Raw genomic sequence first — 15,135 nt, 5'->3', positions numbered from 1 at the left:
GCTATGACATCCTTAATAATTGATTCCATCATTTTACCCACTACTGAGGTCAGGCTGACCGGTCTATAATTCCATGCTTTCTCTCTCCCTCCTTTTTTAAAAAGTGGGGTTACATTGGCTACCCTCCACTCGATAGGAACTGATCCAGAGTCAATGGAATGTTGGAAAATGACTGTCAATGCATCCGCTATTTCCAAGGCCACCTCCTTAAGTACTCTGGGATGCAGTCCATCAGGCCCTGGGGATTTATCGGCCTTCAATCCCATCAATTTCCCCAACACAATTTCCCGACTAATAAAGATTTCCCTCAGTTCCTCCTCCTTACTAGACCCTCTGACCACTTTTATATCCGGAAGGTTGTTTGTGTCCTCCTTAGTGAATACTGAACCAAAGTACTTGTTCAATTGGTCTGCCATTTCTTTGTTCCCCGTTATGACTTCCCCTGATTCTGACTGCAGGGGACCTACATTTGTCTTTACTAACCTTTTTCTCTTTACATACCTATAGAAACTTTTGCAATCCGCCTTAATGTTCCCTGCAAGCTTCTTCTCGTACTCCATTTTCCCTGCCCTAATCAAACCCTTTGTCCTCCTCTGCTGAGTTCTAAATTTCTCCCAGTCCCCAGGTTCGCTGCTGTTTCTGGCCAATTTGTATGCCATTTCCTTGGCTTTAATACTATCCCTGATTTCCCTAGATAGCCACGGTTGAGCCACCTTCCCTTTTTTATTTTTACGCCAGACAGGAATGTACAATTGTTGTAATTCATCCATGCGGTCTCTAAATGTCTGCCATTGCCCATCCACAGTCAACCCCTTAAGTATCATTAGCCAATCTATCTTAGCCAATTCATGCCTCATACCTTCAAAGTTAATCTTCTTTAAGTTCTGGACCATGGTCTCTGAATTAACTGTTTCATTCTCCATCCTAATGTAGAATTCCACCATATTATGGTCACTCTTCCCCAAGGAGCCTCGCACAACGAGATTGCTAATTAATCCTCTCTCATTACACAACACCCAGTCTAAGATGGCCTCCCCCCTAGTTGGTTCCTCGACATATTGGTCTAGAAAACCATCCCTTATGCACTCCAGGAAATCCTCCTCCACCGTATTGCTTCCAGTTTGGCTGGCCCAATCTATGTGCATATTAAAGTCACTTTGCAGTTGTGATGTTCTTCCTACAACTGGATATCTAGGAACATTTCCCTCCCCGCCACCCAATTGCTTTGCGGCTTTGTGGTCATTTTGAAGCAATAGCAGAGTCCGAGATCGCATGCTGTGGCAGCTTGGCTCTGATTGTTGGGTGGGACATGAACAATCTCTCGCCACTGAAACATTGCAAGTTATATGATTGTTAAAGCACCAGTGATACTGTTTACTTTGAATGGATAGTTCCCATATTTCAGGGCTGGATATTGCAGCCTGCTCCATTCCTCATCCTGGATGCAATATTATGTGGTACAGGGGATCGCATGTATAATATAGCCAGTTAAATTGAATTCCCAAATAATAAGGAACAGTTTTAAAATGTCCTGATTTGAATACCATGCACCTCTGATACTTGTTGCTAATTTTTTTTAAAAGGGTTACATGCACACAAGTGTTAGCAAGTGATTTGGGGTATTTAAATCTAATCTGGATTGTGAACTTTTCCAGCTGCCTTCCATTGGCTCCAGTCAATCAGAATTCTTCACAAAAACCCAATCAGAAATCCTCCCCCGCATTCCAGGCCCTGATCAGATTGATTTTTTTTTATTCCTTCCGGGATGTGGGCGTCGCTGGCAAGGCCAGCATTTATTGCCCATTCCTAATTGCCCTTGAGAAGGTGGTGGTGATCCGCCTTCTTGAACCGCTGCAGTCCGTGTGGTGAAGGAACTCCCACAGTTCTGTTAGGGAGGGAGTTCCAGGATTTTGACCCAGTGACGATGAAGGAACGACGATGTACTTCCAAGTCAGGATAATGTGTGACCTGGAGGGGAATTCGCAGGTGATGATGTTCCCATGCGCCTGCTGCCCTTGTCCTTCTAGGTGGTAGAGGTCGCAGATTTGGGAGGTGCTGCCGAAGATGACTTTTGGGCTCTTATAGATGGTACGCATTGCAGCCACGATGTGGAGGGAGTAAATGTTGAAGGTGGTGAATGGGGTGCCAATCAAGCGCTTTGTCCTGGATGGTAAGCTTCTTGAGTGATGTTGGAGCTGCATTTATTCAGGCAAGTGGAGAATATTTCATCATACTCCTGACTTGTGCCTTTATAGATGGTGGAAAGGCTTTGGGAAGTCAGGAGATGAGACATTCACCACAGAATACCCAGCCTCTGCCCTGCTTTTGTTGCCACAGAATTTATGTGGCTCATCCAGTTAAGTTTCTGGTCAATGGTGACCCTCAAGATGTTGATGGTGGGGGATTCGGCGATGGTAATGTCGTTGAATATCAAGGGGAGATTGTTAGACTCTCGCTTGTTGGAGATGGTCATTGCCTAGCACTTGTGTGACGCGAATGTTACTTGCCACTTATCAGCCCAAGCCTGAATGTCATCCAAGTCTTACTGCATGCGGGCATGGACTGCTTCATTTTCTGAGGAGTTGCGAATGGAATTGAACGCTGTGCAATCATCACTTCTGACCTTATGATGGAAGGAAGGTCATTGATCAAGTAGCTGAAGATAGTTGGGTGTAGGACACTGCTCAAAGGAACTCCTGCAGCGATGTTCCTGGAGCTGGGATGATTGACCTTCAACAACATAGAAACATAGAGAATAAGTGCAGGAGTAGGCCATTTGGCCCTTCAAGCCTGCACCACCATTCAATATGATCATGGCTGATCATGCAACTTCAGTACCCCATTCCTGCTTTCTCTCCATACCCCTTGATCCCTTAAGCCGTAAGGGCCACATCTAACTCCCTTTTGAATATATCTAACGAACTGGCCTCAACAACTTTCTGTGGTAGAGAATTCCACAGGTTCACAATTCTCTGAGTGAAGAAGTTTCTCCTCATCTCGGTCCTAAATGGCTTACCCCTTATCCTTAGACTGTGACCCCTGGTTCTGGACTTCCCCAACATTGGGAACATTCTTCCTGCATCTAACCTGTCCAATCCCGTCAGAATTTTATATGTTTCTATGAGATCCCCTCTCATTCTTCGAAATTCCAGTGAATATAAGCCTAGTCGATCCAGTCTTTCTTCATATGTCAGTCCTGCCATCCCGGGAATCAGTCTGGTGAACCTTCGCTGCACTCCCTCAATACCACAGTCATCTTTCTTTGTGCAAGGTATGACTCCAGCCAGTGGAGAGTTTTCCCCCTGATTCCCATTGACTTCAGTTTACTCGGGCTCCGTGGTGCCACACTCGGTCAAATGCTGCCTTGATGTCGAGGGCAGTCACTCTCACCTCACCTCTGAAATTCTGCTCTTTTGTCCATGTTTGGACCAAGGCTGTAGTGAAGTCTGGAGCTGAGTGGTCCTGGCAGAACCCAAACTGAGCATCGGTGAGCAGGTTATTGATGAGTAAGTGCTGCTTGATGGCACTGTCAACGACACCTTCTATTACTTTGCTGATGATTGAGAGTAGTCTGATGGGGCGGTAATAGGTCAAATTGGATTTGTCCTGCGTTTTGTGGACAGGACATACCTGGGCAGTTTTCCACATTGTCAGGTAGATGCCAGTGTTGTAGCTGTACTGGAACAGCTTGGCTAGAGGCGCGGCTAGTTCTGGAGCACAAGTCTTCAGCACGACAGCCGGATGTTGTTGGGACCCATAGCCTTTGCTGTATCCAGTGCGCTCAGCCGTGTCTTGATATCATGTGGAGTGAATTGTATTAGCTGAAGACTGGCTTATGTGATGGTGGGGACCTCCGGATAAGGCCGATCTGGATCATCCACTTGGCACTTTTGGTTGAAGATTGTTGCAAACGTTTCAGCCTTTTCTTTAGCACTTATGTGCAGGCTCCGCCATCATTGAGGATGAGGACATTCATGGAGCAGCCTCCTCCCGTTAGTTGTTTAATTGTCCACCACCATTCATGACTGGATGTGGCGGGACTGCAGAGCTTTGATCTGATCCGTTGATTGTGGGATCGATAAGCTCTTTTTATAGCATGCTGCTTCTGCTGTTTAGAATGCATGTAGTCCTGTGTTTCAGTTTCCCCAGGTTGGTACCTCATTTTTAGGTACATCCGGTGCTACTCCTGGCATTCTCTTCTGCATTCTTCATTGAACCAGGGTTTGTCCCCTGGCTTGATAGTAACGGTAGAGTAAGAGGTATGCCGGGCCATGAGGTTACAGATTGTGGTGGAATACAATTCTGCTGCTGATGATGGCCTCATGGATGCCCAGTTTTGAGCTGCTAGATTTATTTTGAATCTATCCCATTTGGCACGGTAGGAGTGCCACACAACACGATGGAGGGTGTCCTCAGTGTGAAGACGGGACTTCGTCTCCACAATGACTGTGTGGTGGTCACTGCTTCAAATGCTGTCATGGACAGATGCATCTGTGACAAGTAGATTGGAGAGGATGAGATCAAGTAGGTTTTCCCTCGTGTTGGCTCTCACCACCTGCTGCAGGCCCAGTGTGGCTGTTACGTTTTTCAGAACTTGGTCGATAATGGCGCCGAGCCACTTTTGGTGATGGATATTGAAGTCCCCCACCCAGAGTACATTCTGTGCCTTGTGTCCGAAGCTGGTGCTGAGGTCGATGCTGGGTGGTCCGTCCAGCTTTATTATTCTTGTTTCTTTGTTACAACTGAGTGGCTTGCTGGGCCATTTCAGAGGACAGTTAAGAGTCAAGCACATTGCTGTGGGTCTGGAGTCACATATAGGCCAGACCGGGTAAGGACGGCAGATTTCCTTCCCTAAAGGACATTAGTGAACCTGATGGGTTTTTCTGACAATGGGTAGTTTCATGGTCACCATTATTGATACTAGCTTTTGATTCCAGATTAATTTAATTAACTGAATTTAAATTCCCCAGCTATCGTGGTGGGGATTTGAACTCGCATCTCTGGATTATTAGACCAGGTCTCTAGATTACTAGTCCCGTAATTTAACCACTATGCTACTGATCTCAACTGAGCTCCCTGCATCCTCTTGTTCTGTTTGCGGCCATCATGTAGGTGGAAGCTATGCTTGCACGGGTCAGCTGGAATTGGAGAAGTTCTGATTCCTTGTGTTTCCCACTCTGCTGGAAGTAACAGTCCTCCAGCTGATGGTAGATTGCAAGCTCTGCTGATTAGTTTGGGACCAAATGGTGCCACACAGTCCAAAGGAGAAGTCGATGCATTACTTAATCCAACGCAGCGTGGAGGTCCCGACCTGCAAGAGACCCATCAGCTGCAGATCGGGGTCATAAAAGGAGCGGCGTGCGGTGGCCCAGGAGCAGTGTGGAGGCCACTACAAGGTACAGCGCGAGCTGGTGCAAGAGGGCGACGGCAGCGAAGAGTGACGTCATCAATGTCCAGCTCAGTGATTGGAGCGTGGGCAGATGCAGCAGGGGCGGCGAGATCGGGGCGAAAGAGCTGTGAGAGACTGTAGAGGGATGTGATCGGTGCCCAGGGGAGGCATGAGTTCGGGGCCAGGGTCCCAGTGACAACACGGACCTGCCCACACTGTAATATGTCTGCACACTAGTTCCGTGCAGCAGAGCAAGTCTCCAGTTGTCTTGGGTAATCCTTGCCACTGGACCAAGACCTAGCTCTGTCAAGCCCGTGCGATGACTGGTGTGCAACAGCCACCACACGTTAAAAAAATCCACATCAGGCATCTTTCACCCTTGAGGATGTAGTTCGGGTTCTTCATTCGAAACATCTGTGAACTCATGGTGTGGAAGCAAATCATCCTCGTTTCGAGGGACTGCCTATGATGATGATGAGGGATGATAATCCAACAATTGTATCACTGAAACCTGGAACGTTTTAATCCTCCAGCAGTCTAGAAATAGCTGTTGAGACTAGTTTGCTGCGGAGTGGTTCACTGGATAGTAAAACCAGGCCTTGTATTTAATGAGCGGCCGATCCAATATCACCTGTTTCACACCATCACCAAAACTTTAAATTATTCCGCTGGTTAGGCAGTTGCCTGTATGGGTTTGTGGATGTAAGGAAAAGTTTAACCTTAGATGCATGGTCCATGGGATTGTCAGAGAAGGTTACCCACTTTTTCACGTCGAATGTTGTAAGCGACCTACTAACATCAGGAGTGATAGAAGAGTTCACTCTAATTTGGAATGAACACATTTTTTGCTCCTGATATTTTGATTCTCCCAGAAGACAGCAGTATCCTACGCTGTACTAAAGTCCTGGAAAACTTTGTAGTCCTGCAATGATGCTCCCACCACTCGCTGAAGTCACTAAATCATTCTTCCTGTCCTGCCATAACACCACACCCTCACTGGTCAAAGTCAGCAACGCTATCTTATGTGACTGCAACAGTGATCATGGTTCCTCGTCAAATGTTTCTCTGCCACAGTCCACCTCCCAATGCTGGTGCTCTCTCTTAGTTCCTCCCTTGCCATACATTGCCTCAAATGGTTTCTTCACCCATGCTGCACATTTACTTCAAGTGGACTCTGGGGTTCCATCTTTTGCCCCTTCCTCTTTGTCATTGCATGCTGCCCTGTGCCAATATTACCAAGCAGCATATGGTCAGCTTTGACACTGATGATGTCCAGCTCTAACTGATCACTTCTTCCATGGCTGGTATGGTTGTTGCCACCATCTATAACTGCATGTCCGATATGAAGACTCCATTAAGTCAGAGCTACCTCCAGCTTAATACAGACAAATTCAAAATCATCCTGTTTGTTTCCCACAAACACTTGCAAGCCTCTGGCCTTGTCTCTCCCTTGCTAGCTGCAACCTCCGGCTTAGACAGTCGTGAAAAATGTATGGGTGCTGCTTGATCCTGAGCTCAATGTTCTCCCCCATATCCAACCTCTCACCAAGACTTTACACATTACAGCATTACCTACCTACACCCCTAATGTTCTGGCCCTGAAATGTGAAGCTACATTTCTATCACCAGTTGGCTGGACTTCCCACGCACACTCCATGGCTCCCTGCCCACCTCTGCCATTCATAGACTAGATGTCATTCAGAATGCCACGGCTTGTGTCCTCACCCATGCTAAGGCCAGCAGCGCCATCGCCCCCTATCCTTGCCTCCAGATCCATGAATATCCCACATCCCTGAGGAAACCACTGGTGGGAGGGGGGCCTCTTGCTGTATTGGGAAGACCAAATAGTGCATCTGAAAATGGAGACATTCTGGTTGATAGACAGTTATTGAAAGAGAGTGGCTGTTAGATCAGCTTCTACCTTCCCAGGGGTTGATATCTTCTTTAGTTTCTTACAGGAAATGGAAAACATTGGTTCAATAAGGTGGTTAGTCCAGTCACACACATTCTGCATATTCTGGAGTATCTCCAGCATGTGCTTCACATAAGTTTAACACGTAGTTCGATCGCGTTCATGTTGTGGCTATTTCAGTCTTTAATGCACATTTGTGTTTGGATTGTCAAGGGATTGTCTGTTGATATCCTGTTTTAAGCAAGCTGTTTTGAAAATTGCACCCAATTGGGCCCACATGACTCCCAGTTGATAACTTTATTTTGATCCTTATTAGATAATGTGACCACCATTTGAATCTCTTCAAATGTGTGTTTGTTTCTTATGTATTGCACAATTATAAGTGTTAGTTTCAGTTAGTAAGCCCTTATTGTAGAATATCTGTATTTAAATTGTCGGTAGGACACACCCAGACTTTTAAAACTAAGGTCGCTGCCCAGTTTCATTTCGGTCAAAACATTGTCTCAATGTTTTCTCCATTACCACAAAGTTAGAATTTGAATGTCATTGCCACTGTATAGATGTTAGCACAACCTGAAGTTATTGTGTATCTCAACCAGAACTTGGGCATTTTCAATAGGTACACATTTCTTATCATGTAAAGACCCGAGGCAAACTGATGACTTCATGGCAGTTAGCCAATAGCTGATTAAGTGCATTCTACACTGATTAACATCTTGAAGAAAATAAATTTAGGGGGCAGGTTCTACCTCTATCTCAGATGCTTAATCAGGTTTCAGTGATAGCACATATAAGGGTGCCACATTTAGCGCGCACAATTGATAAACCTTACTGTTTAGGTTTAGCTGCAACTGCCCCAAGTGGGAAAAACTCTCTGTATCTATTCTATCAAAACCTTTCAGAATTTTAAAGACCTCTATAGGTCACCCCTCAGCCTTCTCTTTTCAAGAGAAAAGAGACCCAGCCTGTTCGATCTTTTCTGATGGGTACCTCTCATTTCTGGTATCATCTCTGCACCCTCTCCAATGTCTCTATATCCTTTTTATAATATGGCGACCAGAACTGTACTCCAATATGGTCTAACCAAGGCTCGATGCACGTTTAGCATAACTTCTCTCCTTTTTTATTCTATCCCTCTAGAAATAAACCCTAGTGCTTGGTTTGCTTTTTTATGACATTACAAACATGTCACTACTTTTAGTGATTTGTGTATTTGTACTCTCAGATATCTTTGCTCCTCTACCCCATTTAGACTTATTATCCAAGCAGTATGTGACCTCCCTATTCTTCCTACCAAAATGTAATACCTCACACTTATCTGTGTTGAAATTCATTTGCCAATTATATACCCATTCTGCAAGTTTATTAATGTCCTCCTATAATTTGTTGCAGTCCTCAAAATTGACTATCGTCCCCAATTTGGTGACATGCGCAAATTTAGAAATTGTGTTTTGGATTCCAATGTCTAAATCGTTAATCTAAATTATGAACAACAGTGGTCCCAGCACTGATCCTTGTGGGACCCCACTTCCCACCTTTTGAATAGTTACCCTTTACCCCTACTCTCTGCTTTCTGTCTTGAAGCCAACTAATGAACCATTCTGCTACTTGTCCCCTGACTCCGCATTCTCTGACCTTATTCATTAGTCTATTATGTGGTACCTTTATCAAAGGCCTTTTGAAAATCTAGATATATTACATCTACTGCAACTACTCTCTCTGTTACCTCGTTAAATAATTCAATGCCACTGATCCCAGGGCTTTATAGAATATCGGAGTAGGAAACTACATTGTCATGACCTATCTACAATGTCATCGCATTTTCATGTGTGTTTATCATGTGGCTTCCCCAGAACTTGACAAGCTAAGGCTATACTTCTGGGATGTATTGAGGAAGCACATCTTTTAAAGAATGAAGGGAATTCTACCATGTGGGTAATCTACTTTTTGTTTTGAATTATCTTTAAAAGTATCTTGAAACGACACTACAGATGTATTCAGTTGGCCAAGAAGTATTTGCTTCTGCCATTAATGGCACCTTATTGGAGTGTAGGAGGAAGACTATGGGCCATTCTGCTTCTTCCACAGCTGCTTCTAGACAAATGTTTGTTCCTACTTTTGTGTTGTAAGTTGTCTACCCAACAACAAAGCTTAATTTTCCGTATTTGTATATCTGAGAATCTCATGTGGACTGATTCAAGAATATTCAAGAACACACAGCTAATTTGTGTACTAATCAGTTTTTGTGTTAAATCAAATTTCACTCGATCTGTCAGACCTTATTTTTAAGATCATATGACTCATCTGGAAGATCTTTGTTTCTGTTTTTACTTCTGTTAAAGACAAACGGCTAACTCAAGGTAATAACTGATTATCTGTGGATAACTCAATTGCCGTTTTTCTTAACTGTTTTAAATCTGAATGCTTTATTGCTGCAAGGTGAGTGAAGCAGGTGTTCACAGGCCACATGTTGGAGGGATTCACGGCCGAAGTAACGATGGAGCCTACTCCCTGGTGCTAGCTGGCGGCTTTGAGGATGAAGTGGTATGTAGTTTAAAACAGCAAACTCTGTACAATATTCACAAATCCATTTAGCTGTAGCTACACATATCTCTGGGACACTGATGCACAGCATTACCTGAGCAGATACGTAAGTTGAGTCCTCTCTCTCTCTCTCTCGCGCTCTCTCTCTCTCTCTCTTCCCCCTCTCTGTCTCTCTCCCTCTCTGTCCCTGTCTCTCTCTGTCTCTCTCTCTCTGTCTCCCTCTTCGCTCTCTCTCTCTCTCTCTCTCTCTGTCTGTCTGTCTCTCTCTCTCTACCTCCCTGTCTGTCTGTCTGTCTCCCTCCCTGTCTGTCTGTCTCCATCTCTCTGTCTCCTTCCCTCTGTCTGCCTGTCTCTGTCTGTCTGTCTCCCTCCCTGTCTGCCTATCTGTCTGCTTCCCTCCATCTGTCTGTCTCCCTCCCTCTCTCTCTGTTTCTCAGTATCCCTCCCTCTCTGTCTTTGTCTCCCTCTCTGTCTCTGTCTCCCTCTCTTTCTCTGTCTCCCTCCCTCCCTCTCTGTCTGTCTCCCTCCCTCTCTGTCTCTGTCTTCCTCCCTCTCTGTCTCCCTCTCCCTCCCTCTCTGTCTCCCTCTCCCTCCCTCTCTGTCTCTGTCTCCCTCTCTGTCTCTGTCTCCCTCCCTCTCTGTCTGTCTCCCTCTCTGTCTGTCTCCCTCTCTCTCTCTCTGTCTGTCTCCCTCCCTCCATCCCTGTCTGTCTATCTCCCTCCCTCTGTGTTTCTGTCTGTCTGTCTCCTCCCTCTCTCTCTGTCTCCCTCCCTCGTCTCTGTCTCTCTCTTTCGCTCTGTTCCCTCCTCCCTCCTCCCTCTCTGTCCCTCTCTCTGCCCCCCTCTCTCTCTCTCTCTCTCTGCCTGTCTCCCTCCTTCCCTCTCTCTGTCTGTCTTCCTCCTTCACTCTCTCTGTCTGTCTCCCTCCTTTACTCTCTCTGTCCGTCTCCCTCCCGCTGTCTGTCTCTGGCTCCTGCCTCTCCCCCACTCCCTCGCGCCGAGTCCCCCTCTCTCCCTCGCGCCGTGTCCCTCCCTCGCGCTTGTCCCCCACTCTCTCCCTCACGCCGTGTCCCCCTCTCTCTCCCTCACGCCGTGTCCCCCTCTCTCTCCCTCGCGCCGTGTCCCTCTCTCTCTCCCTCGCGCCGTGTCCCCCTCTCTCCCTCGCGCCGTGTCCCTCTCTCTCCCTCGCGCCGTGTCCCTCTCTCCCTCGTGCCGTGTCCCCCCTCTCTCCCTCGCGCCGTGTCCCTCTCTCTCCCTCGCGCCGTGTCCCCCTCTCTCTCCCTCACGCCGTGTCCCTCTCTCTCTCCCTCGTGCCGTGTCCCTCTCTCTCCCTCGCGCCGTGTCCCCCTCTCTCCCTCGCGCCGTGTCCCTCTCTCTCCCTCGCGCCGTGTCCCCCTCTCTCCCTCGCGCCGTGTCCCCCTCTCTCCCTCGCGCCGTGTCCCCCTCTCTCCCTCGCGCCGTGTCCCTCTCTCTCCCTCGCGCCGTGTCCCCCTCTCTCTCCCTCGCGCCGTGTCCCTCTCTCTCTCCCTCGTGCCGTGTCCCTCTCTCTCCCTCGCGCCGTGTCCCTCTCTCTCCCTCGCGCCGTGTCCCCCTCTCTCCCTCGTGCCGTGTCCCCCTCTCTCCCTCGCGCCGTGTCCCCCTCTCTCTCCCTCGCGCCGTGTCCCCCTCTCTCCCTCGTGCCGTGTCCCCCTCTCTCCCTCGTGCCGTGTCCCCCTCTCTCCCTCGTGCCGTGTCCCTCTCTCTCTCCCTCGCGCCGTGTCCCCCTCTCTCCCTCGCGCCGTGTCCCCCTCTCTCCCTCGTGCCGTGTCCCTCTCTCTCTCCCTCGCGCCGTGTCCCTCTCTCTCTCCCTCGCGCCGTGTCTTCCTCGCGCCGTGTCCCCCTCTCTCCCTCGTGCCGTGTCCCCCTCTCTCCCTCGCGCCGTGTCCCTCTCTCTCCCTCGCACCGTGTCCCCTCTCTCTCCCTCGCGCCGTGTCCCCCTCTCTCTCCTTCGCGCCGTGTCCCTCTCTCTCCCTCGTGCCGTGTCCCCCTCTCTCTCCCTCACGCCGTGTCCCCCTCTCTCTCCCTCGCGCCGTGTCCCCCTCTCTCTCCCTCGTGCCGTGTCTCCCTCTCTCCCTCGCGCCGTGTCCCCCTCTCTCCCTCGCGCCATGTCCCCCTCTCTCCCTCGTGCCGTGTCCCCCCTCTCTCCCTCACGCCGTGTCCTCCCTCGCGCCATGTCCCTCTCTCCCTCGCGCCGTGTCCCCCTCTCTCCCTCGCGCCATGTCCCCCTCTCTCCCTCGTGCCGTGTCCCCCCTCTCTCCCTCGCGCCGTGTCCCCCCCTCTCTCCCTCGCGCCATGTCTCCCTCTCTCCCTCGTGCCGTGTCCCTCTCTCTCCCTCGTGCCGTGTCCCCCCTCTCTCCCTCACGCCGTGTCCTCCCTCGCGCCATGTCCCTCTCTCTCCCTCGCGCCGTGTCCCCCTCTCTCCCTCGCGCCGTGTCCCCCCCTCTCTCCCTCGTGCCGTGTCCCCCTCTCTCCCTCGTGCCGTGTCCCCCTCTCTCCCTCGTGCCGTGTCCCCCTCTCTCCCTCGCGCCGTGTCCCCCTCTCTCCCTCGCGCCGTGTCCCCCTCTCTCCCTCGCGCCGTGTCCCCCTCTCTCCCTCGCGCCGTGTCCCCCTCTCTCCCTCGCGCCGTGTCCCCCTCTCTCTCCCTCGCGCCGTGTCCCTCTCTCTCTCCCTCGTGCCGTGTCCCCCTCTCTCCCTCGTGCCGTGTCCCCCTCTCTCCCTCGCGCCGTGTCCCCCTCTCTCTCCCTCGCGCCGTGTCCCTCTCTCTCTCCCTCGTGCCGTGTCCCCCTCTCTCCCTCGCGCCGTGTCCCCCTCTCTCCCTCACGCCGTGTCCCTCTCTCTCCCTCGCGCCGTGTCCCCCTCTCTCCCTCACGCCGTGTCCCCCTCTCTCCCTCGTGCTGTGTCCCCCTCTCTCCCTCACGCCATGTCCCCCTCTCTCGCTCTGTCTGTCTCTGTCATAGAAACATAGAAAATAGGTGCAGGAGTAGGCCATTCAGCCCCTCGAGCCTGCACCACCATTCAACAAGATCATGGCTGATCATTCCCTCAGTACCCCTTTCCTGCTTTCACTCCATACTCCTTGATCCCCTTAGCCGTAAGGGTCATATCTAACTCCCTCTTGAATATATCCAATGAACTGGCATCAACAACTCTCTGCAGTAGAGAATTCCACAGGTTAACAACTCTCTGAAGAAGTTTCTCCTCCTCTCAGTCCTAAATGGCCTACCTCGTATCCTAATAATATGTCCCCTTGTCCTGGACTTCCCCAACATTGGGAACATTCTTCCCGCATCTAACCTGTCCAGTCCGGTCAGAATCTTATACGTTTCTATGAGATCCCCTCTCATCCTTTTAAACTCCAGTGTATAAAGGCCCAGTTGATCCTGTCTCTCCTCATATGACAGTCCTGCCATCCCTGGAATCAGTATGATGAACCTTCGCTGCACTCCCTCAATAGCAAAAACATTAGAATGGCCCGTACGTCGCGCTCGCTCTCTCTGTCTCGCTCGCCCGCTCGCTCTCTGTGCCTCGCCCGCTCTGCCTCGCCCGTGCTCGCTCCCTCTGCCTCGCGCTCTCCCGCTCCCTCTGTCATGCACTGATACACATCCCACAAGCTTCATCTGATGGACTTGTAGAATTCTATGATCGCATTGTACAGTAGCACCCAAATACACATCATTTTCATTCATCCTTTGGCCCAAATTAAGCTGCTTTTCCCTCCTCATCTCATCACCTCCCACCTCCAGCACTGAAGTTGCACGCATCATTCTCTGATATGTTGTCCAGTAGCCATGCTTCATGTGTAAGGCCAGTGTGGGAGGACTATTCAGCTTAGAGGGCATCCACAGCTGGGATTGATCTCACCCTTACCTGACTTGACACACACGCTCACTTTCTAGTCGAAGTTGCTGCAAGTGAGCCCGAGCTGATTTTATTTTCCTCCCCTCCTTAGTCGAGAAGTGCTGAGCAAATTATCCTGCCCCTTCACCTGGTTACTGTCACATTGACTGGGGATCAAACCTAGAACATCCCTGGTCCTTCTGAATGTAGTGGGTTTGCCTTGGAGAAGCTCCATGAAGGTATTGTACCAAAAATAAATATCCAAATGGAAAGATTCTTAAAGGGATGATTAATTGCTGCCATTGTTTTGTGGTACAGTGTGTTAGTACACGCTATATACTCTCTGGAGTTTAGAAGAATGAGAGGTGATCTCATTGAAACATTCAAGATTCTGAAGGGGATAGTCAGGGTAGATGCTGAGAGGTTGTTTCCCCTGGCTGGAGTGTTTAAAACTAGGGGGTATAGTCTCAGGATAAAGAATCGGCCATTTAGGACAGGGATGAGGAGAAATTTCTTCATTCAGAGGGTTGTGAATCTTTGGAATTCTCTGCCCCAGAGGGCTGTGGATGCTGAATCTCTGATGCTGAATATATGCAAGGCTGAGATAGATAGATTTTTGGAGTCTAGGGGAATCAAGGGATATGGAGATCGGGCGGGGAAATGGAGTTGAGGTCAATGATCAGCCATAATTATTGAATGGCGGAGCAGGCTCGAGGGGCCATAGGGCCTACTCCTGCTCCTAATTTTTATGTTCTTACACCAATGCAAGACTCCATTTTAGCTAACAGTAAAAATAAAAATGTACTGTACTGGAGTACTGCCTTTCTGAACCTACACCTCCTGCTCCTTGAGTCAGTGCATTCTTACTTTATCAAGGTAAGGCTTTGGCAGAAGTAGGGAATGTAACATTTTAAAATTATACAATGGGGAAATGTAATTATACGTTATCCATGTCTGTACTAATCAGGAATACATGTTTCGAAATTGTAGCTCTTAAAAGTCATAATTAGTCGTTGTTAAAACAGGATGGAATTGTCACAAATGAAAGCATAACATTCATCTTTTCTTAAAAGGGAATTGCATATCAGTTTATGTGACAAATAATTGATGCTATTGTACCACAAGAATGATGGCCAAGGAAAGAGGGACAATATGTACAATTCACTTTGGAATGGCTTGTCATATTGGGCCCATTTTTAAAATAAAAAATAAAAAAATAAATGTTAAATTCATTTACGGGATGTGGGCATTACCGGCAAGGCCAGCATTTATTGCCCATCCCTAATTGCCCTCGAGACGGTGGTGGTAAGCTACCATTTCAGAGGGCAGTTAAAGAGGCAACTACATTGCTGTGGGTCTGGAGTCACATATAGACCAGACTGGATAAGGACGGCAGATTTCCTTCCCTAAAGGAC

General features: G+C 48.9%; 1 protein-coding gene across 1 annotated transcript in view; it reads left to right on the top strand.

Moving 5' to 3' along the window:
• The window catches only part of LOC139270451 (E3 ubiquitin-protein ligase UHRF1-like), a 212,406-nt gene that overhangs the window by 177,460 nt on the left and 19,811 nt on the right, over window positions 1–15,135 (top strand). Inside the window, exon 10 of the mRNA XM_070888440.1 lies at window positions 9,741–9,845. Coding sequence (XP_070744541.1) covers window positions 9,741–9,845 — 105 coding nt within the window. The remainder of the gene's footprint in view (window positions 1–9,740; window positions 9,846–15,135) is intronic.

This window comes from Pristiophorus japonicus, chromosome 1 (assembly GCF_044704955.1).
Source record: "Pristiophorus japonicus isolate sPriJap1 chromosome 1, sPriJap1.hap1, whole genome shotgun sequence".
NCBI lineage: Eukaryota > Metazoa > Chordata > Chondrichthyes > Pristiophoridae > Pristiophorus > Pristiophorus japonicus.
The sequence above is the reverse complement of the archived record's forward strand: the minus strand, read 5'-3'. Positions and strand labels throughout refer to the sequence as shown.